The sequence below is a fragment of the Pezoporus flaviventris genome, unplaced genomic scaffold (genome assembly GCF_033815535.1).
Source record: "Pezoporus flaviventris isolate CSIRO_AGI_PZ_B2104156 unplaced genomic scaffold, CSIRO_AGI_Pfla_v1 ptg000063l, whole genome shotgun sequence".
In the NCBI taxonomy this organism is placed as follows: Eukaryota; Metazoa; Chordata; class Aves; order Psittaciformes; family Psittacidae; genus Pezoporus; species Pezoporus flaviventris.
In genome coordinates this window covers 4,065,426-4,087,862 of record NW_026892611.1, presented here as the reverse complement: position 1 = coordinate 4,087,862, position 22,437 = coordinate 4,065,426, and the positions used below count along the sequence as shown (strand labels likewise).

Below are 22,437 nucleotides of genomic sequence, written 5' to 3'. Positions count from 1 at the left end.
GGTTTTGTTTTTTTGTATCTTCATCACATTTCAAAAGAACCAGAAAAAGGCTTCTTGTACTTGAACAGGCACCTGCACAGGAAATTCTAGGTAACTACTGCCCATAAATAATCCCTAAACAGAAGTCCAAATGGATTACCTAGGAGTTCCACCTCAGAATATTTACGCAAAACACTGCCAAGTGAGAGATTTCTACTACTGTATTACACCAAATTAATGAAAGTACAAAGTAAATGATGATTCATTGCTTGTAAATGCCACAAGTTCAACAAACATTGATATCACTTTATCAACACTCAAAACATACTAAGTGCTTATTACATTGTCTGTCTCTAGAATGCTAAAATTTATAGGTATCACTTCAAATCAATTTCTAGATGAACAATTTCTGATTTATGAAGGCTACCATTAACTACCAAGTAATTTCAGAGGCCTTTCAGATAGTGGCTATTTTAGCTATGTCCCCATAAATTCCCCTTTGGTTTGGTGGTTTTGATTTATTTTGACTGAACAGGCTCCAACTACAAAGCTGTAGCTATCCAGACCAAAACAACGAGATTTCAAGCCACAAGTACAGCATTACTTGTGCTTATTTATTCCAAGCCTGACATTTCTGCATTGGTAGGAGTTTCCACAATTCACATCAAGGATTTTTACATTAGCAAGTCTTGGCAGAAAGGTCTGAGTCCTAGCACAGAAAGGTTAAGTAATTCACTGATCCTTCTTTCTTTCCCCTGTAGTTACCTGAGCTGAGTGGAGTGCTGAAGCTCCTTGGTGCATGACTCACTCCGGGAGTTTTACAGTCTACATCCCTGTAGCAGCAATCTTGCTCAGAGGGGATATTCGACAAATTGTGAATATCTGTCACTGATCTGAAGTATTGAAAGATGTTCTGACAGTTAGAATAGCTACTTTTACATTTATGAACCAGTAATTCTGCTATTTTTGGGTTCTTTAAATTTAATTTTTGCTCAGCATTATCTAGTTTGCCATAAGAAAGAGAGACATTCCTTTTCAAAACTTCCCATAGAATTCCTGGAAGGCTATAGATCACCACCTTCAATAATCTTGCAGAGACAGAAAAGGTTATCATATTTGCTTTCCCTTCCTTTATAGGATTTCTTAATTTTAATAATTTTCCTACAGAAGCGAGCTCAGGAAACTGCCTCTAGAATGGGCAAGAACTCCAAATGTGAGCCACTAGGCAGAAAACTCTTATCCAAAGCCAATGGAAGACCTCAGAGTTTAATAAAAAATAACAATCCATTAAGACTAAACATAGGTCTTAGGAGCCTTTAGAGTAATTAACCAGATAAACTGAAACTGCTAAAGACATGCACAGTGATGTCCACCCAAGTTACAACAATTCTCCAGTGGCTGCAGGACCACATTATATTAAGGAAACTAACATCTTCTGCAGATATATGCTGGATTACATTGTCCTCAGAAAACCGTAAAATGAACAAATGTCTACTCTCACTGAATCAGTAATTTCTATGCAAATCCCCATTATCTGTAAAAAGAAACTAACTTTACTATTTAAGTCACAAGCATATTGTGCAATTTTTTCCCTGAAAATCTCAATCATGACTTTTCAGTAATAAAATTTATTTAGCTACAGACTAAAAATTTGCTCTTTCTAGTAATTTTACTACTTGTCATACAGACAGAAGAAACAAGGAATCCTAACACCAATGTAAAGAAGCACACCCAGATTAACACTAACTACTTATGAATATGAAAATATTTCAAACTAAGGACAACTGGATGTGATAGCTCTTTTACACCAATCTCCCATCTTATCACATGAATATATTCTTTCAATACTTCAGTGCACTTTCTCTCTCTCAGCTTTAGTCTGTTTCATCTTCCTGTTTGCACCAACCCAAAACTTTTACAGTGATAATGACCAACTTGCTGAAGTTTTGATAGAAAATGGTCTGTGGCTCTTACACATCCTTTTCTTGGCATTCTTCCTGTGTTATTTCTTGCGCTGCTTCAACACTGGAATAAGGGAAGAAAGGCCATATTCAGTGCATTTAGTTCTCGCGAAAAGTTGAGAGGACTACCTTCTCTCTGAGGCAGACTGCAGCTCATAAAAATATTTTGCTTAAAACCTTGTAAGAAAAATGCCATTTTAAGCACATTAAGGAGAAAACTTTTAACTGACATACGCAGTATCAAAACAGGAAGTTAAATAAAAATCTATGACTATACATCACTATATTGTTTCATCATCCTTTGATTGGTCTGCATTGCAAACTATTCTCTCAAACTGTAACAAGTCCTTTCAAGGTCAGAGGCATTCAAAGGGGATTAGTCAGATGGCCAGAAAGCAACCGTCCTCTGTCCTGCTGGCAAACGCTCAATTCCTAAGTGAAGGGAGCAACCAAAACCATTACAATTTACCTTCAGGCCAAGTATTTACACACTTGCTGCCTACTTCTGACAAGGGTAACTCAGTTCCTCCAGTAGAGGAGAGAGAACACAACACTGACAAGGCAGTAAAAGCTGCTCTCACTCCCCCACTTGGAATGAGTGAGCAGCAGCTAACTCTGGAGGAACACAAGCTCAGCTACAGTGAGGCTAGGGGTTTTGAAGAAGCCCAAAAGCCACTGCTGAAAGACCGTTAGGGCAAGAACTTTTCTACTTTAAACAGAAATACTCCTTGCAGCATGAGGTGGTGATTCTGGCCAACATCTCTGCATATTAATAGAACATAAAATGCACAAAAATACTGGATATAAACACCTCATGTCTGACAGATGAGACTGCAAGTCTCCGAGCATGGGCTAATGTTATCTGCAGGCAAGATACAGCAAGCATACTTGCGTTGGATTGTTCCCACAGTAGAGGAAAAGGCATGATCTTCATGCCACTTGAGCTCCATAAACGAAAGCACAACAAAATTAAAACAGATGACTGAAACCTTAATTTGAATTATCTCTGCTCTGTTTAAGACCGTAGCTTATCAGTGTGAAAGGAACTGCAATATATACATGACTTCTTTTCTCCTATTTTAGCTTCCTCATTAAGCAAGCCACAACTGAGTATTACCGTAAAAGTCAAAGCCCCATGAGATCTGTGAAAGGCCTTTTAGTATTTTCTTGGCAAGGAACTATGATATGTAGATAATAATTAAAAAGCACCACTGGCATCTTATTTGAATATTATATATATTTATATATATGGAATTAATAAAGATAGCACACTTTATAACCTAATTTATGCTTGGAGTAACAATGAAAGTATATTTATCTACCTGGCTACAGGCATATGACTAAGTTGATTCACTCCTAGCATGCTACTGCCAAAATTCTGTGCCGCTGTGCTGCAGAGTAGTGTTTTTCCTCCTGAATACAAATGATAAATGTTCCCTGTTACTGGGTTTTGCAAGTACAAAAGAAAGCGATAACTCATTGAGCAGGAAATTGCAACTTTATTAAATTTTTTTTAGTTCTTATGACCTTTGTTGTTTTCAAGAGACAAATGTGTTTTAAAGACACATTTTCATAAACATACCACAGCTGCCAGACAGTCAACCACTGAAGCATTGGGGAATATCACAACATTTACAAATTTGAGCTAAGAGAGGCAACAGACTACTGAAACAATCATCCTTCCATTATTCTGCGCACAGAATGTTAGCTTTTACAGTTAAGCTCAAGATCCTTCTAGCAATAAGCATATTAACATGTAGATACAACTCTAGTTCAGTTTCCAGCACCATAGCAAGTTACATAAAAAGATTCAACATTGCCGTGGGGTAAAAATAAAAGGGTTGCGAACAAGTTCTGTTTTTTTAACTGAAACACAGCAAGAACATAATCTTCACACTTGACAATATTTCAGTGACTGCAATGCCCAAACCTCATCTTCCAAAATTTTGAGCGTCCTGAACTCTCACTAAAATCATGAGGAATAAGAGCCCAAGCAACCCTGAAGAATCAAGCTCCAGCCTTCTGACAGGAGTGCTGCTGACAGAAAAAAAACCCAATCTACGTGCAACAAGACTCCATCTCACTGACTCAAAAGTGCCTTCAAAACAAAGTGCACATTTACCTGAATCCTGAATTCCTGATCCTGCATCTTCAGGTAACTGTTTCTGCAAAAGTCGGCCACAAGGATCTTCTAATTTGCCCTCAGCATCTGAGGTCTGAAGGGGGGGGGGAAAGGAAGCAAACTCAATTTCTCACAGGCAAGCTGTAAAGGGTAGGACAACACTCACAGGATGATGTTCACAATAATCAGAATTGGAAAGAGAAACTTCTCAGGAGCTTATCAGCAAGCAGCATGGATTGGATTGAACAGACCATACAACAGTTTGGAAACTTCAAGAAATGAATGAACACTGTTTGAAGACTACCGAGTACTGTACTTGTTAGATCTGTGAAATAGAGACTATCAACTGCCTAAAACTTTTCTCAGTGACAGGTTATTTAATTGCCTCATAAACAAATTAAGAAAACATGTCCCTTATGTGTTTTGGGAGTCTGGGTGTTTGTGGGGTTTTACTTGTTTGGTTTGGGGTTGTTTTTTTTGGTTTGGTTTTTTTTTTTTTTTTTGGAGGGTGTTGAAGGAACAGGGCCAGAATTTTCTTACTTTTAAATAAATCTTTATTTATAGATTTATGTCAAAAGAAAAGAATAAAAACTATCTTTCTCTCATTTTCTACAGCTTTTCTTCAAATCAAAAGGGAGCATAATGAAACCACATGATGTATAACCTGTGTCCAAAGTTCTTGCTGCAGACTTCATTCCTGTCTTTTCTGGTTTTTCTATCTCTAGCTCTGAACTTACCTGAGTAGTAGAAGGAAGGAAATAATCAGGAGTGAAGAATTCTTCAGACACATCAGAACATGAATTAAAGGAACTAGGTAATTCTCTTGAATGCCCCTGTGAAAGACATCATCATTTGAGATGCTTTCTCCACTCTCTACTAAAGAAACCACACATTTTAGTCAGTAATAATAAACAATACTGCATCAAATTGAAATTGCATTTAATTTGATCACTTTGAGTCTCAACCTACCTCCTGCTCCTTACATTACCTTGATGGTTTATAGAACCAAACAAAAAAGGGGGGGAGGAGGGAAGATTGTAGGTCAGATTTTAACTGAAAAGATCAGCTCATGGCAGCTCAGTGTGCAACACGGAGACACCAGGCTAAACTGTTTTATAGGTAACTATTCGCATTGCTGTACATACTCTAGAGACATTCTCGATTTGTTGAGGAAGGACTGAATTCTTAAGAATGGCTATTCCAGACTCTGCTTTTTCATCTTGTGATGGTGACTGGGAACTTCTCCCTAGGATGTCAGAATGGAACAAAATTATTAGGCACAAAATAAATGAAGTGAGTGATCTGAACCACTGATGGAATACTAATGAGAGTAGACAGTAAAACTACATTGTCTGCCAGGAACACAGTGAAACAATGACATGTAAATGCTTACATTGTTAATCTAGGCATCAGAAGCTTTCCCTGTTCCTTTATCTGTAACTATTACAAAAGTACTTAAACATTATGCTGCCACAGAAAAAAGCATCTCTCTAGTCTAACCGAAGGAGATAAAGTGTGAGAGCATACTTGTGGATTTGAAAGCTTTAGGTCTCCCAGCTCACTGGACATTACCTCCACCTATTAATGTGTGACACCCATCTTAGCCCATTATTTATGTTCACCAATGACTGACTTACAGACCTGGTTCTGGGGCAAGACTCTGGAAGACAAAATTGACAATTAGTGTAACAAAATAACAGAAAGTAAAATCTGCTGGGAGATGAAGAGAGACAAACAGGAGAAATTATTTTTCATTTTTCAACCCCACCTCCAGAACTTCTCAATGCAGATTCCATATCACTCTCCTCCGATTCAGATCTATTCTCTCTGCTCAAATCCTGAGGCTCAACGTTATCACCTGACTGCCACCTATATCTCTGTTGGTCTTGACTTTCTTTGACTCTAACAGTGACGTGTTGAAAGGCTTCATTTGTACTCTCTGCTTCACTTTCAGATGTACATTCACTGGCTGGATAAGGACAGCAAAATTCTAAGCTTCCTGAGGCTGCTCTTCTGGCCAATTGCTTTACTTCAGCTACAGAACAATGACAAAATTACCAGTTTGCACAACAGAATCTGGACCTTCAAGCATTCCCTGCGTTTCATCGTGTCTGCAGACTTGGAAATGCTGAAGTTATAGCCTGTAAACTCCTTCATGAGGGAGAGAGCGCTAAAAACTTCTTTCAGTTTGAAAGAAAGCTTAAAACCTGCATACCTTGTTATGGGTTTTTACATGAACAATTTTTGGTAGTCTCCATTCTCTATTATTCATGCCTGTACTGCCATCCACTGGTCATGGCTATACTACCCCGTCTAAATTCATACACTGTCCCTCCCTTATATCCTCCAAAACAGGAGCAAAAATTCCTTGTGCTTTATTATCAAACACTCTTAATGTGGTTGTGATTATTTTATGCCCTTAATGCGCAAGACACAGTATCCTACTCATTTGGTTTTCATCCAAGCACAGCCTAGTACAGCTTTAGCAATTAAGGCAGACAGACCTTTCTTAAGTAACAAAATCTGTTAAGTTTTAATGCACTGCAGTAAAACTTGCTAACATTAATGCCAAGCTAACACTGATTTACTTACTCCTCCATTCTGATTGCATCATCCTTCTCTCCTCACTCATTTTTGTACTGTAAATTTCAGACCTTGATTTTGGATAGCACCTATAATAATAAATCATCATGAAATGCATTAAACTCTGTTAATGCACAAATGTGCTGTGTTAATTATTCCCCAGTCAGTAGAAGACTAGAAGTTGGTTTAATGCTAATTAAAAGGCTGAGAGTACACATGTTCTAAGAACCCAGTAGAACTAGCAGATTGAGCCATCAGAAGCTTAGAAATCACAGCCAGTTATTTAAGACAACCTGTACATTAAAATCTAGATTTCAAAAGCTGTCAATGGCCTTCGGATGATGTATCTATATAAACACTAACAGAGAGCGAATGCTATGTAGATGTGTTTTATTCAGGTCAATATGGTGATCATGGGACAACTGATGATACTCAGAACTTCAGACTTGTATATCAACAACCCTACCACCAACCTGATCCCAACCTAGATTTCCTTCACTTCAGCTAACCTCATATCTGGAATATTCATGTTCTAATCAAGTATATCCTTCAGTTGGTCTTACTGACCCAATAGGGTCATGAATCAACTTCAAAATTGCAATAGTTTTCCCAACTGATTTGACCCAAACATTGAAGGAGATGCCTGTCCCCCGCTTTCCAACTAATAAGATATATTAATTTGCACAAGTTTTGACAGGTACTTTTAATATGTACTTTCCACCTACACGTAGAAATACATAGAGGCAACATTAAAAAGCATGGCAAACAGAAAGAAGTAATGCACGCTCTGTTGTCACTGGATTTAACAAGACTGTTTTACTCCCACAGCCCCTAACATAGGTCCTAGTCCTATAGCTATGAAAACCAAAGTATTTCTACTGAGCATTGAATGAGGCTGTGCAGAACGAGGACAACCACCCCTACTAGTAACTTACTAATTGCTCTCCTTAGGCACTGTTGCAGTTTTGGACCACTGACCTCCATCAGAGAGGCATTTGGAATCTATCTGAACACCACTCTGACTGATGCAGCACCAGTCACCCTGTCAGTTCTGCAGCTGACAGTGACTCACAGTAGGGTCCTAACTGGACAGACGGATTTGCCTTACTGAAAACACATTCAATGCCATCCTTGATTCTGGAAGTGCCTACTTTGGACAGTGACTGTAATAAGACAAATCTGCTAAATTATTTTTTCTGTGAATATGATCAAAACTCACCACCTCTCTTCTTTACTTCCACTTGCTGCAGAATGTGAATCGCCTCCTCTCTGATACTGCAAATTGGACTTTGTTTTGCTTCTTACAGACAAATGTGGGAATAAATTCTGAAATGGGTCCAACAAGCCCTGATTCAGCACATGCCAGGCATTCTGGTAATTACAAGTTGAGCTGTCTATAAGATATACTAAGAATTGGACTGTCCAAATTTTATTCCCTAGGTTATATTTTAATAGCACTGCTCATGATAAAGGATAACTCCAGGCCTCAGCCTAGAAAAAACTCCATTCTGGATTTACAGCAGGTTTCATATGTACACAGGCAGGCTATCATGGGGAATGAGTGGACCTAAATGACTCAGGATTATTCCCACAGCAGGTAAGTACATACATTTTTCTCTTTCTCTCTGGGCTAAGCATAGCAGATACTTATATTTAACAATGAAAATGATCTAGAAGCCCTTATTAAGGACACCTTATGATCTCAATAATAAGAATGGAGATAAATGTAAATAAATTATATCCATAATTAAGTATATAAACAAAAATCTCTGCTTGCCCTTTTCCCCAACAGTCCCATCTCTATTTTAGAACAGGATTTTATCCCCTCCTGAGCCACTGGACTAGTATTTTGCTTGGGATGAGGGGTGGGGAGAAACGAAATAATACTATTGCCCTGCTGACCTGACAATTTTCATTCCTACAATGCATATGGCATGTGCAATACTGTAAACAACAGATTCACCCCTCCTCTTTGACACCATCCATAACTATGTCTCTTTATCTGCTAAGGAATAAAGGACTGATGAAGACAATCACCCTACTCAACCCTTTACCTTGTGGTCCAGGCTCACTTGATCGTCCTGTATTTTCATCACAGTAAAGGTGGTATCATGATGGTTGTTTTCATTTTTACTCTTATTCACCTCATGAAAGCACTTCCACTTCTCATTCTGAATTGCCTCGATTGCTTTTGCTGTCTTTGAAACAGCTTGGAAAACACCTCCACCCAATGCTCCTTGGGCCTGACATGTTACTACTGGTGGAACATAGTTTCTTGATGGTGGACCTACAGCCTTCCATGAAAAGGTATTAACTCCGGAAAAAGGATTATCAGTATTTTGGGAAGTACCATCAGATCTGTTAGAGTGTCCTTGAAAGTTTTGCTTAGAAAGCCGATTCATTCCGACTTCCTGGCGCATCTTGTTCTGGTTTTTAGTGGCCTCTGATTTGTCCAGTTTCTCCTCTAGCCTGCACAGGGAATCTGATATCTGCTGCACCATGCTTTGAGATATCTTTACACTAAGGACACATTTGCTGATGCGCTGCTCAGTTCTGGACAGATTACTCACCAGTCTCCCAGCATCTCTCACCTGTGCCAGTTCAGAGGCCTCACTCATGCTCTGCTGGGCTTCTGTAGAGTACTCTGTATCTGATTCCGAAAAGCTGTCTTCCTCATAAACTGGCTTTTCCTCACAGTGCACTCTAGGGGATGCAGACACGTCTTTGAAGCTAGCCTTCTCTTCTTCTTTGAAGGTAGCCTTATTTTCTTCCTTTTGCTGCCTTTTTTTGTCCTTTAGAGTTTGACTTAATCCAGCTCCTTCTTCCAGGAAGTCTTTGTGAAGTTCTGGGAAACTGGCAAAGATTTCATTGATTTCAAAACTACAGAGGCTGTCATCCACATCACTGACACTCACGGTCATCTCAAGCTCAGAAGCCACATCCTGATTTTCACTCTGTGTAACTGTCTGTAGACTGGTTGATGCCTCTTGGGGCACTAAAACACTTTTCTCCTCAGGAAAAACAGAGTATATTGAGGAAGTAGAGTTGTCTGGGAAAAAAAATACATTAAAAAAAAAAATAAATGGAGAGAGATTTTAGATGTTAAGCCATTTCTCCAGATGTCCAAACACACTGTTTTTGTACAATCAGGAATTCATGTCTTTTGTAGATGACATGAACAGCATTTAACACCTCTGCTGAAAACATGCCTAAACTTCAAATATTAACCAGATTTAGTCTTGAGTTTACATTAAGGGTGGCAGCCAGAACACAAAACTAACTGCTTTCCATTTCCAAACTGTATCATAAAATCTGTAAGTGCTCAAATTTTAATTATTTATATAAGACCTTTATGGACTGAGGAACATGCTAAGGTAAGGACACACAACATCTTCTAAAAGAAACTCACCAGCCTTGGTTTTCTCTTTTCCCCCAAATTCCTGTGTTTTATTCTGGGTTCTTACAGCTGATACCAAGCAGACGTTCACATCTGCAAAACCAATGGGTCTCTGTGCTTTTGGCATTTCATCAGCATGACCAGTTTGAGACTTAAGTAAATCCTGTAATACAAAAAACAGAATAAAAGATAACTACATTCAACAGTTCAATGTCTCTACCTTCTCTTTGAAGGTGGCCTGCCTCCATAATCAGTAAAGGATTGTTTGGATTGTCTCCCACCTAGATTTAAGCAGAACAACTTGAATCTGAATGGATACAAAACTGCTGGTTTAAATACATAAAAGGCTAGAATCCTGGAAGTCACCTTTAAGTCGTTTTTCAGCATATATTGAATATCCTGAAGATTCATGGAGCGGTTCTTCTGTTTAGGTTCCAGCCCTGACTTTACAATATCGTAATAAGGCACAGGAAGTCTAACATCTGCTTCCAACTGCTGTCCTGAAATTATGAGCTGTTTAATAACTGAGTCTTTGCAACCCTTCCAGGGGAGGGTCTCTGCAAGACATAAATACAGACTTCATGTCAAAAGCTGCATATCGGTGCTCGTGAAAACAAAGAAAAAAGAAAAAAAGGTAAAAAGAATCAGATATTGAAGCATTATTATCTGCACATTCTCTAATGTACAGCTACTATCTCACTAACATTTAGGGTTTTGGCTGAAGGGTTCCTTTTCCAGTTAACTCTGTATAAGCCATCACAGCAAGGTTTCATCCAGTCACACAGAGGAATTAAACAGACATTAGGGGCAGACAGTCTGCACTGAAAACATTTGGTGGCTTACCCAAGTGACAAAAGTCTAAACCTGCAGATATACCTGTCAAGGCCTCCTGCACTACTGCACAGAAGCTATAAATATCCGATTTGACTGTGACAAGTTTTTCAAAGATTACTTCAGGAGAGCACCACTTATACAGCTGCACTGGGACAGGAATACGTGTCAGATCACTGTGTTCTCCACCATCTTTGCTGTATAAAGGGAAAAAAGTTGTAAATTGGGATTTACAACACAATCAACCAGAAGGTATATTGGAATTCTGGATTTTGGAATTCAAACACCCGAGTTTGTTGTATTTGCTTTTAGTTTAAATACCTAAAAGGTCCAGAGTGTATCCTCAAATAAAACATGTAGTATTTTCACATCAATAAAGTGTATTCTGGCACACTGCAGCAAAGACTTTCTGGTGAAAGTAACACCTGCTTTAACAAATTTACACTCAAAAAGACATTGGAGAAAGCCGAAAATTTCTCAATATGAATTTTACAAGCAACCCCTGAGCTCTGGCCAGTGTTGTCCGACTGCAGACAAAACATAAGAAGGTATCACCTGGCCTGACAATGCTTATTTTGCAATGTCTAGAAGGTAATTTCCTCCTCATATTTAACTATAAGGGTTTTGTTATTTATTTCACAGCAAGTTGTATCTGAAATAGACAAGAAATGGACAAGCTTTATTAATAAAGTGAGCTCACAAGGAGGTTAGGAAGTATCTTTGCTCCTTTCAGGGCATTACTACCAGCAAATTTTTGTTTATTATCAATTTTACTCTTTCTTTACAGTCTAACCAGCCACTTACTTCCTTTCTAATCAGACTGCACTACAAGAAAGAAGTAAAAACAATGTATATAAGTAATAATCTACCAAGATGAAATAGTGTCCCTCATAAAAGAAACTTTGTCACCAGTGGCATTTAATTACTACCAGTTCCATGAGGTGTGGAATCTTCAACCATTAGGTAAGTCTCCAAAAACACAAGTTGAGGATAACAAAAGGACACTTAAATTATTTTTAGCCCAGCAGCAGAATTAATAACTCAAAATGGAATTACATCTCTGGTCTGTAAGATTAGATTCTATTTCTCTATGACGGTATTTTTATACTGCAGTAAAGAGCTGCTTCTCTTACTAGTTTCTATTTTCAGATACAACACAGAAACTAAGTCCCCCTGAAGCCTGCTGTACTGCCTGTGGCAAAGGTAATGTACCTGAGCAGTTATAATTTACTCCAGTTAACTCCATTGCCTAACCCAGAGGCAGGACTCCCTTGCCATCAAGGGGGGCACATCAGCAGAATTTCATACTCAATTTACTCATGTTTGTTCCTTCCACAGAAACAGTGAGGACACTCTTTACCTCTCTATCATGTATTCCAAGTTGCACAGCTTTGCCTCACCAGAAGAAACAATCTGAATAGCATACGAGGTAACTGAACGGTGAATAAATCCACAGGAGTGTAGAAAACGCAAAGCATCGATAATTTGAAGCAGCACATGCAAAATTATCTCCATGTGCAGTACTGGGAATTCTGTACGCTGGAATAAAACCCAAAAGTACCAAATTAATATTGAAAATAAACCACAAACCAGTTGATTAGAAAAAAAGAAAAAAGCACAACTGAGTTCAAACCTTTGCTTTTATACACAGGCATTTTGCAATGTATTACACACAAATATTCAAGGGCAAAAGCTGGTTTTGCCACATTTGCAGTCTACAGTGACATGCAGAAAATTAAAAGCTCAGCCATGTTAAGACTGACACCAAACTAGAATACCAGTGCAACTGCACCTAAACACTAAGTGAACTATTTGCCAATTATAAATTTTACCAGGTTACAGAGTACCTGGTACTGTGCAAAGAAGCAGAAACCTGGATATGCAGACTGGCAATTTTGTCTTCTTATTCTTTGAGTAAAGTTGGCAGATGTAGTTACTAAACTTCTTCCTCTCAATTAACTACTGTTTAAAATATAAGTTTTCCAATTACCCTTTCATGAAGGATACTGTACAGAGTACCAAAGTTAACTCTTTCATATACCAAACGGGTTTTCTCCAAGTCACTAGACAGACACACAGCCATCAACTGTAGCAAATGAGGATGTCTGAGTTTACTGCAAAGAGAGGGGGGGGGGGGAAGTAAGGCAAATCTGAGATTAAAAAAGTCCTGGCTTTCTAGATGTTTTTAATCAATACAACATGAATGTTTCTAACTTTTCATGGAAATACACCAAGTTTTAAAAGAACCATAGATTAGGAAGCATTTAGGAAACAGCGCTTATTGTCACAATTAGAAGAATCTATAAATAAGCCATCCAAGCAAAGTGCAATAAAGCATTCATCCAGACATATGAGAAGAGAGTATCATCATCCTCTGTATTATCCACTGGGGAGCAAATGGAATGGAAATAGGCAGGAGAAGAAAGAGACCTGTATTTCTCATTTGGAGAGCAAGGACAACCACAGTCCTCCTGAGGTTAATCACATTTCCTCACATCCCTGGAGACACCCAAACCCCAGGAGCACTTGTGGCTACTGCACATTCTCTCTTACCTGCTGTGTTCCTGCTCTGCAACAAGAAGATCGGCGAAGCGCAGTTTACTGCAGCTCTGATGGGGCTCTAAGCCAAGTTCCTTCACTGTAACTCTGCTGCCTCCCCACATTAAGCTACAAGAAAAGGAATTTCTATGAGATGTTTTCTGCAGTATTTTCTCCCAGTTACAGGGTTACTTACAAATAATTCTGAAATGCTTTGGTTCTGCCTCCTTTTGTTAGTAACATTACTCTGACAACACCAGCTATGGCATATCCTTTTTCAAACTGACAATAAATTCTCATCCCGTTAAGGACTGGATGTAACAGGCCAGGTTTGCTGTCCAAAGATGCTACCCTTCCATGACTCAAGGTAAAGAACAAGGTCACTTTAAAACTTCCCCCTCTAAAGGCCATCAGGCTACTGTGATACAAGCCAGAGCTTTGGGAAGCTTAAATCACCAATTTATCAGTTCTCTGGATGCCTCTGAGGCACAACTATTTGCTACACAATACAAAAGATTAAAAAACAAGAAGATTCAGTCTGAACTTTCAACTCTCATTTCACCACAGTTTTGAGCAAGTACGCTGAAGACATGCATATGCAGAAGCCCAAGGTCTGATCCAACAATTACAAGGACTCAACACTGTGCAACCCCAGCAACCCATTTCCCATCACAAAAGGAATCAGTACTGAAACACCGCTGTCAGTGAGTAATGATAATTGGGTTAATATGGCTGGAAAGGACCAGAGCAACCTACCCATGTTGAGGGAGTCTAAAGAAAATATCGGTCTGTGCACTGCAAAAAACAAGTCGCAAACAGGAAGCAGTAGATGAATACAGAACAGACCAGGAAAACTCTCCAAACAAAGCCTGTGCTACAACTTGCTGCTTAATAGATACAGATACACACTAAGAAGGGCTAAAATCTCTTTGATTCCACTTACTTTGTCATGACCATGTATGGACCAACATGGTAAGAAAATGCTGGTTCATCATCTGCCTGAACCAGGTCTTTTTCCCCAATAATAAGAAGAGATGCCAAGTACTCAAGATGCCCGTTACCTGCAAGATAAAACTGAAACACCACCAGACCATAACTAAAAGGAACTTCCCAAGATCCACCACATGTGCCACAAGCTCACTAAAAACCAGGTGCAACCAGTACAATGGGAGCATCAGCCAAAGCATCAAAATGGAATGTTTCAGTATCCATACCAAAAGCCTAACTTTCTAACGAAGCTGAAATAAGGAAAGCAGAAACAGTTGTTAAGAACTCCCACAGGTGACATTTAAACAGGAGAGGGTTTTTTTTTTGCCTGTTCTGAAACAGCTTCCTCTGATACTAATGACTAACAGACTCAATATCTGCACTCTCCACAGGTTTCCCCCACCGTTTCAGTAAAAATAAGAACTCACTAAAAATTTAAAATAAATGGGTGGGGTAATTACTGTGAAGAATATGTGACTGTGAAAAACTGCATTAATATCATTAGAAAACCATTACCCAGAGCATCTTACCTTCCCAAAGCCAAAGCTGTAAACGTTCTTGGCTGCATTAGCTCCACCTTTTAGAAATCTGCCTAGAGGACTGACAGCACTTCTATGTATTGAAAAAAAATAAGCAAAAAGAGTAACTGATAGGCCAAGGCTTTGAGGAAAATACAAGAGAAAAAAGCAGAAATTCTTCAACAGCCATGTATTTCAAATGCTTCATCTGAGTAGCCCACACAAAAAGCGTGATGCAGATGCTGAAATTCATTAAAATTTTTTAGGTATACTGTTATGTATTTGTTTAAAGCAAGACAGACTGTAATACACATGTAGGAATCTTGGATGGCTTTTTGTTCACAAATATGTATTTTTCCTATGACGTATATGACATAAAAGCTCTTGAAAAGGTTGGCAGCACACACCCAAAAGACCTAAAAAGGTCAAGACACAAACTACTTCCTGTTACCTTCATTTTAATACTACTGAAGTCCAGTATTGCTGACTTCAAGAGTATCCCTTAATGTACAGATATTTACAATTATCAAGTTTCTATTTGGAACTCTCACAACAGAAATAAAAAGGACCATCATTCCTTACACACACTGGTTTTAAATTGGATATTGTCAAAAAGAAACAAGAACATATTCATTTTAACATCACAGAATATGGAAGTAAGAGTCCTTGTAGCTTAGTCCCTCAGTACTGAAGAATATGTTCTTACCCTTGCACAAGGCTACCTAACCGAGACGGACTGTAGGCCAGGGCTTTTGAGGAGCCAACCTTCCTGAGTAGATCAGGGGGAAAATTTTGAATGGCAGCCTGCATGTGCAATGTGCAACGCTGTATAAATTTCAGCATCTAGAGAGGAGAGGGAGGGAAAAACAACAACATGAAATTACTTCAGAACTGCAAGATAAACAATTTCAAATTAATAGATTGTGACTGCTGAAAAATTAACTGGTTAGTGGCAGTATTGTAAATAGGCCTTTCAAGAAATGGACAGACAGAAAAACTTGAAGAAAATCAATTACATGACAATGTAAGAGAAAGCTTACTTCAGTACTAAACGATTAACTTTCAAGACATCCACCTACTGAAATTTGTAATATAAGGTTTCTTTTTAAGAGGAGTCTTGTGAGTTTTAATTCAACATCACACTTTGCAAAACTGACACATTTGCTGAAACTGTTCATGCACAGACTCAGACACACTTGAAAATTATTTCAGGTTTACTCCTGAACTGCACATACATGCCAACAAACTACATATATCAGAGGTACAAAACAAGAGCCTGTCATTCTCCTCACTGCACACTTATACATAAAGGTTCTAACAAGTTATGGGCAGACATGCCCCTGCACCTGAGCAAAACTTTAGTTAAAACTGAATCACGAGGATGTCAAAATACCATTACTGATGTAGAAAAGTAATTTTAAATATTTAATTATCTAACATGTAAAGGTCAAGAATTGCTTCATAAAATGCTGGAGTTTCTTCACTTAAAGATGTGAGCACATATCTAGCACATATTCAAAACATATTACACACACATACCTGAGCACTAGTTTCTTTATCAGCTGACATAGCCCAGCACTGAGGTTTTTTCCCATTCTTATCATGCACCCTCAAATCACCTCCTTCATCCAATAACCTGCTAAGAATCCACTGATTTCCTGAGAATGCAGCTGCATGGACTGGAGTGCTTCCATCGTAACAGCGACTGGGGAACATTAAAGTAGAAATGTTTCAAGCTACCTCTCCTACACTCAGCCAGTTGTGCTTCTTGGGAAAACAGCTGCATGCCTGGAATGTTTCTGTACTCCCAAACAATAAGATACACTATGAAACGAGGAAAATTATGCACCTACATACCTCTGAGGATCTTCGGCTAACACAGAAACATGCATCTTAAGCAATTCTTCATTTATATACAATAAATATTGTTTATTACATTACTAAACCCACTAAAAGATTAATTTAAATTTATGGAAAAAAAATATACTTAACTGATTAGCATCAGAGCCATAATCCAGCAGTATATCCACTATTTTACCAAGACCCAGCAATGCAGCAGTGAAGAGAGAAGTCTGGCCCATGGAATTTACAGCATCAACAAAAACACCTACAAGGAAACAAAACATTAGGAGGTAAGTGCTTATGTTCTGCCCCCCAAACCAAAATAAAGGAAATGTTTCATTAACGCTGACACTGATGGCCATATTCCATCTGAAATACTGAAAACGTGAAAACATTAATGACACATTCAATGCCAAGCTGGTTGTGGCTCTGAGCAACCTGATCTAAGTGAAGGCATCCCTGCTCATTGCAGGGCGTTTGGACAGATGGTTCTCTGTAACGGTCTATACATACCAAGCATTGCTCCTCCAATGTTTTCAACTACTGAATGTATAAATAGCAGAGACACTGTATTAACGGGGATAAGCAAAGACAACACTGAAGGACTGTATTAATAAAATGATAAATCCTTCTAAGGCAGTAACCGAGAGATGGATGAATATTTTGCTACTTTGACCAACTTTCTTCAAATTACCAAGCTCCACTCCACATTAAAACAGAACACAAAGTAACCAGAAGGATACGGATCGGAAACCACAACCGCACAGCGAGCTCACTCTAAATCGCTCACAAAGCCACTCCATCATCTACTTTTTGAACCGCATTAAAGGCCACAAACCACTCAGCCCGTGCTCTCTCCCTCCCGACACCACAAGGGGCGGGAACGGTCATCGATGGCGAGCGGCTCCTGCACAAGCAGCGCCGCCCGCCCGCCTCGCGCTCAGGAGACAGCACTTCGCTCCTCCTCGTGGTTTGTGACGCCGTTCAGGTGCGATCACTCTCCTCTAGTGACCAACTACAGAAATGATCCCTGAAAGTATAGTCTTAACTTCAGCCCCCGGCGCGCACACCCCCACCGCCGCGCACCGCCCTCTAGCACATGGACACCCGACACCGACCGACCACCCGCGGGAACCGGCACCGACCCGCCGAGCCCTGCCTCCGCGGAACCGAGTCCCGCGAGTCCCCCCGGGCCCGCCCCGGGACCCCCGGCACTGCCGCCCTTGGCGGGAATTGGGCCCCGGTTCCTAATTTCCATCCTCTACCTGAGACGACCAATCAGACGCGCCGCTCCGCCTTCGCTCCCGCACACGTGACATGCCCCTTGCGGCCTCCCGCGACAAGCGCTCCGTTCCCGGTACACACTGGTCCGCAGACACCGGGCTCCGCGCTGGGGGTACACCCGCCCGAGCTGCTGCCGTTTTCATTACACCATCCAAGAGACGACACCGCTTCGGTTCGGGGTCCACTGCCCAGTACCGCTGTAGGAGCAGAGGCCCAGGCACTAAGACCAGGCAACACTGAACGTCTCGCATGGCGCTCTGAAGGGATTGTGCTGGCTTCCGGCATCTACCGTGGCCCAGCACCTTCAGGCATGCTCTCATGCACCAGCTACAACAACTCCACAGAACACAGCCTTAAACACGATCTTTGACATCCCCCAGATCTACCTGAGCACAAGGACTCCCACACAGGAGCACAGTGTGGATAATGGTGTTATCACCGGGTAGTTCTCAACCCTAGACCCCAGCAGACACTCTGTGCCCCTGGGTCCAACCTGACCCGCCCCACCTTCCATGGCACTGCATTGTATAAAGGGCACAAAATCAAGCAATCTCTCCCAAACCTCCATCAGACTCTGATCAAATGCTCCAGGTCTGGCCTGAGTGACAGAAGCTCCCAGGAAAGGCGAATCCCAAACAGTCTGCCCCCAGCCTCTCGTCACTCTCTGACAAACACTCAACACTAACCACCGACTCACCCTGCCCTACACCATAGATGGCTCAAGAACGCCATCGCCTGCCTTGCACACACAGGTGCTAGCAAACTTTCAAAGTGTTTCTTTTCACTGAACAATCACACCGGATTTAAAGCCTAAATCCGTCTGCCCACTTCCCCCCTCCCCGGCACTGCCTTTGGAAGGTCCCCAGTGCCACCGCTATAGAATACCCAAGGAGAGGCTGGGGACGTAGATGGCAGCCGAGAACCTCGGGGAATGCGTTGGATCGCATGTAACTGCCCGGGCAGGAAACAGTCCCCGCTTCCTCATCATCTGCTTTTTGAACCGTCATTAAAGTGGGACACAAACCACTCAGCCCGTGCTCTCTCCCTCCCGACACCACAAGGGGCGGGAACGGTCATCGATGGCGGGAGGCTCCTGCACAAGCAGCGCCGCCCGCCCGCCTCGCGCTCAGGAGACAGCACTTCGCTCCTCCTCGTGGTTTGTGACGCCGTTCAGGTGCGATCACTCTCCTCTAGTGACCAACTACAGAAATGATCCCTGAAAGTATAGTCTTAACTTCAGCCCCCGGCGCGCACAGCCCCACCGCCGCGCACCGCCCTCTAGCACATGGACACCCGACACCGACCGACCACCCGCGGGAACCGGCACCGACCCGCCGAGCCCTGCCTCCGCGGAACCGAGCCCCGCGAGTCCCCCCGGGCCCGCCCCGGGACCCCCGGCACTGCCGCGAGTGGCGGGAATCGGGCCCCGGTTCCTCATTTGCATCGTCTGCCTGAGATGACCAATCAGACGCGCGCGCTCAGTCGCACCCCTCTCCCGGCGGTCTCAGGACTCCGCCCCAAGGCTCGGTGTCGCCCTTCAGCGGGCTCGGACAGCGCTTCGGTCGCTGCAGGGGGCTCCCCTTGAAGGAGCCGCACAAGCCGTTCTCTGCGCGCCGTTCCCGCAGTTAGCGGGGCGAGGTCCGCGGCGCAGAGATACGAGTAATGCAACGTCAACGGCAAGCATACACCTCCGAGCGGGGCTGGGGCGGCCCCCGCACCCCTCTGCGCCGCGCTGCTCCTGTGCAAGAGCGTGCACGGTCCCTCTCTCATGCCAAGGAACGACATCTGCGGCTCAAAAAAACCCAGCCTTCAGGAACAGCCAAGTGACGGGAAGAGAGAGGAGTCACCCTGGCCCAGCGCCTCTCGACAGCACTAGGCCACCTTCGCCGCACCCCTACTGTTCAGGCAGCTAACTGCTGCAGCAGCAGGAAGAGTATTCCCGTTGGAGGGCACTAATTCCACCGCACCGTAATTCCCACTGCTATTTCTCATTCATCTGTTTTTAGAACTCCAATAAAAAAAGGCCACAAACCACTCAGCCCGTGCTCTCTCCCTCCCAACACCACAAGGGGCGGGAACGGTCATCGATGACGAGCGGCTCCTGCACAAGCAGCGCCGCCCGCCCGCCTCGCGCTCAGGAGACAGCACCTCGCTCCTCCTCGTGGTTTGTGACGCCGTTCAGGTGCGATCACTCTCCTCTAGTGACCAACTACAGAAATGATCCCTGAAAGTATAGTCTTAACTTCTGCCCCCGGCGCGCACAGCCCCACCGCCGCGCACCGCCCTCTAGCACATGGACACCCGACACCGACCGACCACCCGCGGGAACTGGCACCGACCCGCCCAGCCTCACCACCGCGGACCGTGTCCCGCGGCTCCCGGGCCCATCCCGGGACCCCCGGTACTGCCGCGCTTGGCGGAAATCAGGCCCCGGTTCCTCATTTGCATCGTCTGCCTAAGACGACCAATCAGACGCGCGCTCTTAGCCAGGGGTGTCTACGGCCCCGCCCCGGGCTGCGCAGCGCAAGGGGAGCCGAGTACACACTAAGACAGATGATCCCGGTTTCTCCCTAGTCTCCTCACTCTGTGATGAACATATGGGTCACATCAGCCTCATGCACCACTGCAGGCTTGGGGAAGAGTGGCTGGTAAAACGTCTGGCATAAAAGGGCTTGGGGGTATTGGCTGACAGCTGAATAGGAACAGCAGCGTGCGCACGTGGCCAAGCAGGTGAAGAGCATCCTGGATTGTATCAGGAACAGTGTGGACAGCAGGACTTGGGAGAGATCACCCTCCTCTGCTCAGCACGAGCGAGGCTACAACTCGAAAACCGTGTTCAGGTTTGGGCCCTCACCACAAGAAAGCGAGGTGTTGGAGCGTGTGCAGAGAAGACCAGCAAACTTGCGAGCGCGTTAACTCTCAGGGAACAGCCCGGGCAGGAAGCACTCCCCGCTTCCTCATCATCTGCTTTTAGAACCGTCATTAAAGAGGGCCACAAACCACTCAGCCCGTGCTCTCTCCCTCCCGACACCACAAGGGGCGGGAACGGTCATCGATGGCGGGAGGCTACTGCACAAGCAGCGCCGCCCGCCCGCCTCGCGCTCAGGAGACAGCACCTCGCTCCTCCTCGTGGTTTGTGACGCCGTTCAGGTGCGATCACTCTCCTCTAGTGACCAACTACAGAAATGATCCCTGAAAGTATAGTCTTAACTTCAGCCCCCGGCGCGCACAGCCCCACCGCCGCGCACCGCCCTCTAGCACATGGACACCCGACACCGACCGACCACCCGCGGGAACCGGCACCGACCCGCCGAGCCCTGCCTCCGCGGAACCGAGTCCCGCGAGTCCCCCCGGGCCCGCCCCGGGACCCCCGGCACTGCCGCGCTTGGCGGGAATCGGGCCCCGGTTCCTCATTTGCATCGTCTGCCTGAGACGACCAATCAGAGGCGCGCTGTCAGTCACGCAGGCGCGGCCTCCAGGTGCGCAGCCGCACGGCGCGGAGGGAATCGCGTGCAGTGGGTGCTGCGCAGGGGTCCCGCTCGCAGCGCATTTTCCCGCAGTATCGGCAGCTGCGGCCGTGGGGCAGCGAAAACCGGATTCATCTGCAGCGTTTACACAAGGCCCTGCTCCCACGAAGTTAAAAATCCATATGTCAAAAATCCCAACATCTGAACCACACCTGAAGCATTCTTCTATCAGAATTAAAGTCCTATTTAATGAGACTATTCTTAAAGTTGACTCTTTAAGAGTTCTAGTTTTATAAAACGGAGCCAATTTCTTTACGAGCACCTTACACTAAAAGCTTAATTTTCTTCCCAAGTTATTTTCATACTTATTTACATATTGTAAAAAACACGTTTTAAATCTGTATTTAAATATATTTACAATTTTAATTCAGTAATTAGTGCCAGTTTCCCCAAAAGGCCAACTATGTATCATTATGTAAATAAATTCCATCCAGAAAACTGCACTGTACAGCATGCTATTTTTCACCCCAAATCTACTCATACAGCACAAAGTAAAACTCTTCTGCCAGTGCTTGTCTAAACTTCACTTTTACCTTGTTTCAGCAGCTTCTTTACTCTCACAGAGTTTCCTTGCCTGACACACTCGTGCAGCTGAGCTTCCAGGGAGTCACCTATGATGCTGCCAAGCTGGGTAGGGCAGGGCATGGTCAGACGGACAGTGTGAGCCATATTCTTTCCTCAACAGAACTAGGAAAGAGTATGAAAATTAATGAGCTGCAAGGTGCCACAGCTCAAAAATATATATATTTTTTTTTTTATCCCAAACCCTTCAGGTCTTCACTGAGAGGGTGGTCAGACATTGGAACAGGATTGCTAGGGCAGTGGTGGAATTACCATTCTGGTAGTGCACATTCCCTGTTCCATTCCC

At 42.9% G+C, this 22,437-nt stretch overlaps 1 protein-coding gene and 4 non-coding genes across 8 annotated transcripts in view; all 5 read right to left on the bottom strand.

Annotated features, from left to right (window-relative positions):
* Positions 1 to 22,251, bottom strand: part of TEX14 (testis expressed 14, intercellular bridge forming factor) — a 29,640-nt gene extending 7,389 nt beyond the window's left edge. For 2 of the 4 annotated variants that reach the window (XM_061470264.1, XM_061470267.1), the window contains exons 1-22: positions 22,103 to 22,251; positions 16,909 to 17,023; positions 16,456 to 16,621; positions 15,623 to 15,759; positions 14,929 to 15,010; positions 14,355 to 14,485; positions 13,427 to 13,540; positions 12,864 to 12,987; positions 12,234 to 12,412; positions 10,919 to 11,070; positions 10,409 to 10,599; positions 10,055 to 10,205; positions 8,700 to 9,694; positions 7,865 to 7,971; positions 6,655 to 6,734; positions 5,831 to 6,097; positions 5,208 to 5,308; positions 4,800 to 4,895; positions 4,063 to 4,156; positions 3,263 to 3,353; positions 1,954 to 2,004; positions 745 to 872 (exon numbers count right to left, since the gene is read on the bottom strand). In XM_061470264.1, coding sequence (XP_061326248.1) covers positions 745 to 872; positions 1,954 to 2,004; positions 3,263 to 3,353; positions 4,063 to 4,156; positions 4,800 to 4,895; positions 5,208 to 5,308; positions 5,831 to 6,097; positions 6,655 to 6,734; positions 7,865 to 7,971; positions 8,700 to 9,694; positions 10,055 to 10,205; positions 10,409 to 10,599; positions 10,919 to 11,070; positions 12,234 to 12,412; positions 12,864 to 12,987; positions 13,427 to 13,540; positions 14,355 to 14,485; positions 14,929 to 15,010; positions 15,623 to 15,759; positions 16,456 to 16,621; positions 16,909 to 17,023; positions 22,103 to 22,238 — 3,688 coding nt within the window. In that variant the 5' untranslated portion in view covers positions 22,239 to 22,251. Of the gene's footprint in view, positions 1 to 744; positions 873 to 1,953; positions 2,005 to 3,262; positions 3,354 to 4,062; positions 4,157 to 4,799; positions 4,896 to 5,207; positions 5,309 to 5,830; positions 6,098 to 6,654; positions 6,735 to 7,864; positions 7,972 to 8,699; positions 9,695 to 10,054; positions 10,206 to 10,408; positions 10,600 to 10,918; positions 11,071 to 12,233; positions 12,413 to 12,863; positions 12,988 to 13,426; positions 13,541 to 14,354; positions 14,486 to 14,928; positions 15,011 to 15,622; positions 15,760 to 16,455; positions 16,622 to 16,908; positions 17,024 to 17,596; positions 17,805 to 22,102 lie in introns of those variants that run through there. The other 2 variants (XM_061470265.1, XM_061470266.1) reach the window with 2 other exon arrangements.
* LOC133278225 (small nucleolar RNA U3) lies at positions 17,595 to 17,804 on the bottom strand. The gene has a single exon (XR_009746481.1). It is a non-coding gene; the product is annotated as a small nucleolar RNA U3 (small nucleolar RNA).
* Positions 19,065 to 19,274, bottom strand: LOC133278228 (small nucleolar RNA U3). The gene has a single exon (XR_009746484.1). It is a non-coding gene; the product is annotated as a small nucleolar RNA U3 (small nucleolar RNA).
* On the bottom strand, positions 20,073 to 20,282 carry LOC133278227 (small nucleolar RNA U3). The gene has a single exon (XR_009746483.1). It is a non-coding gene; the product is annotated as a small nucleolar RNA U3 (small nucleolar RNA).
* On the bottom strand, positions 21,041 to 21,250 carry LOC133278226 (small nucleolar RNA U3). The gene has a single exon (XR_009746482.1). It is a non-coding gene; the product is annotated as a small nucleolar RNA U3 (small nucleolar RNA).
* Positions 22,252 to 22,437: the final 186 nt, after the last annotated feature.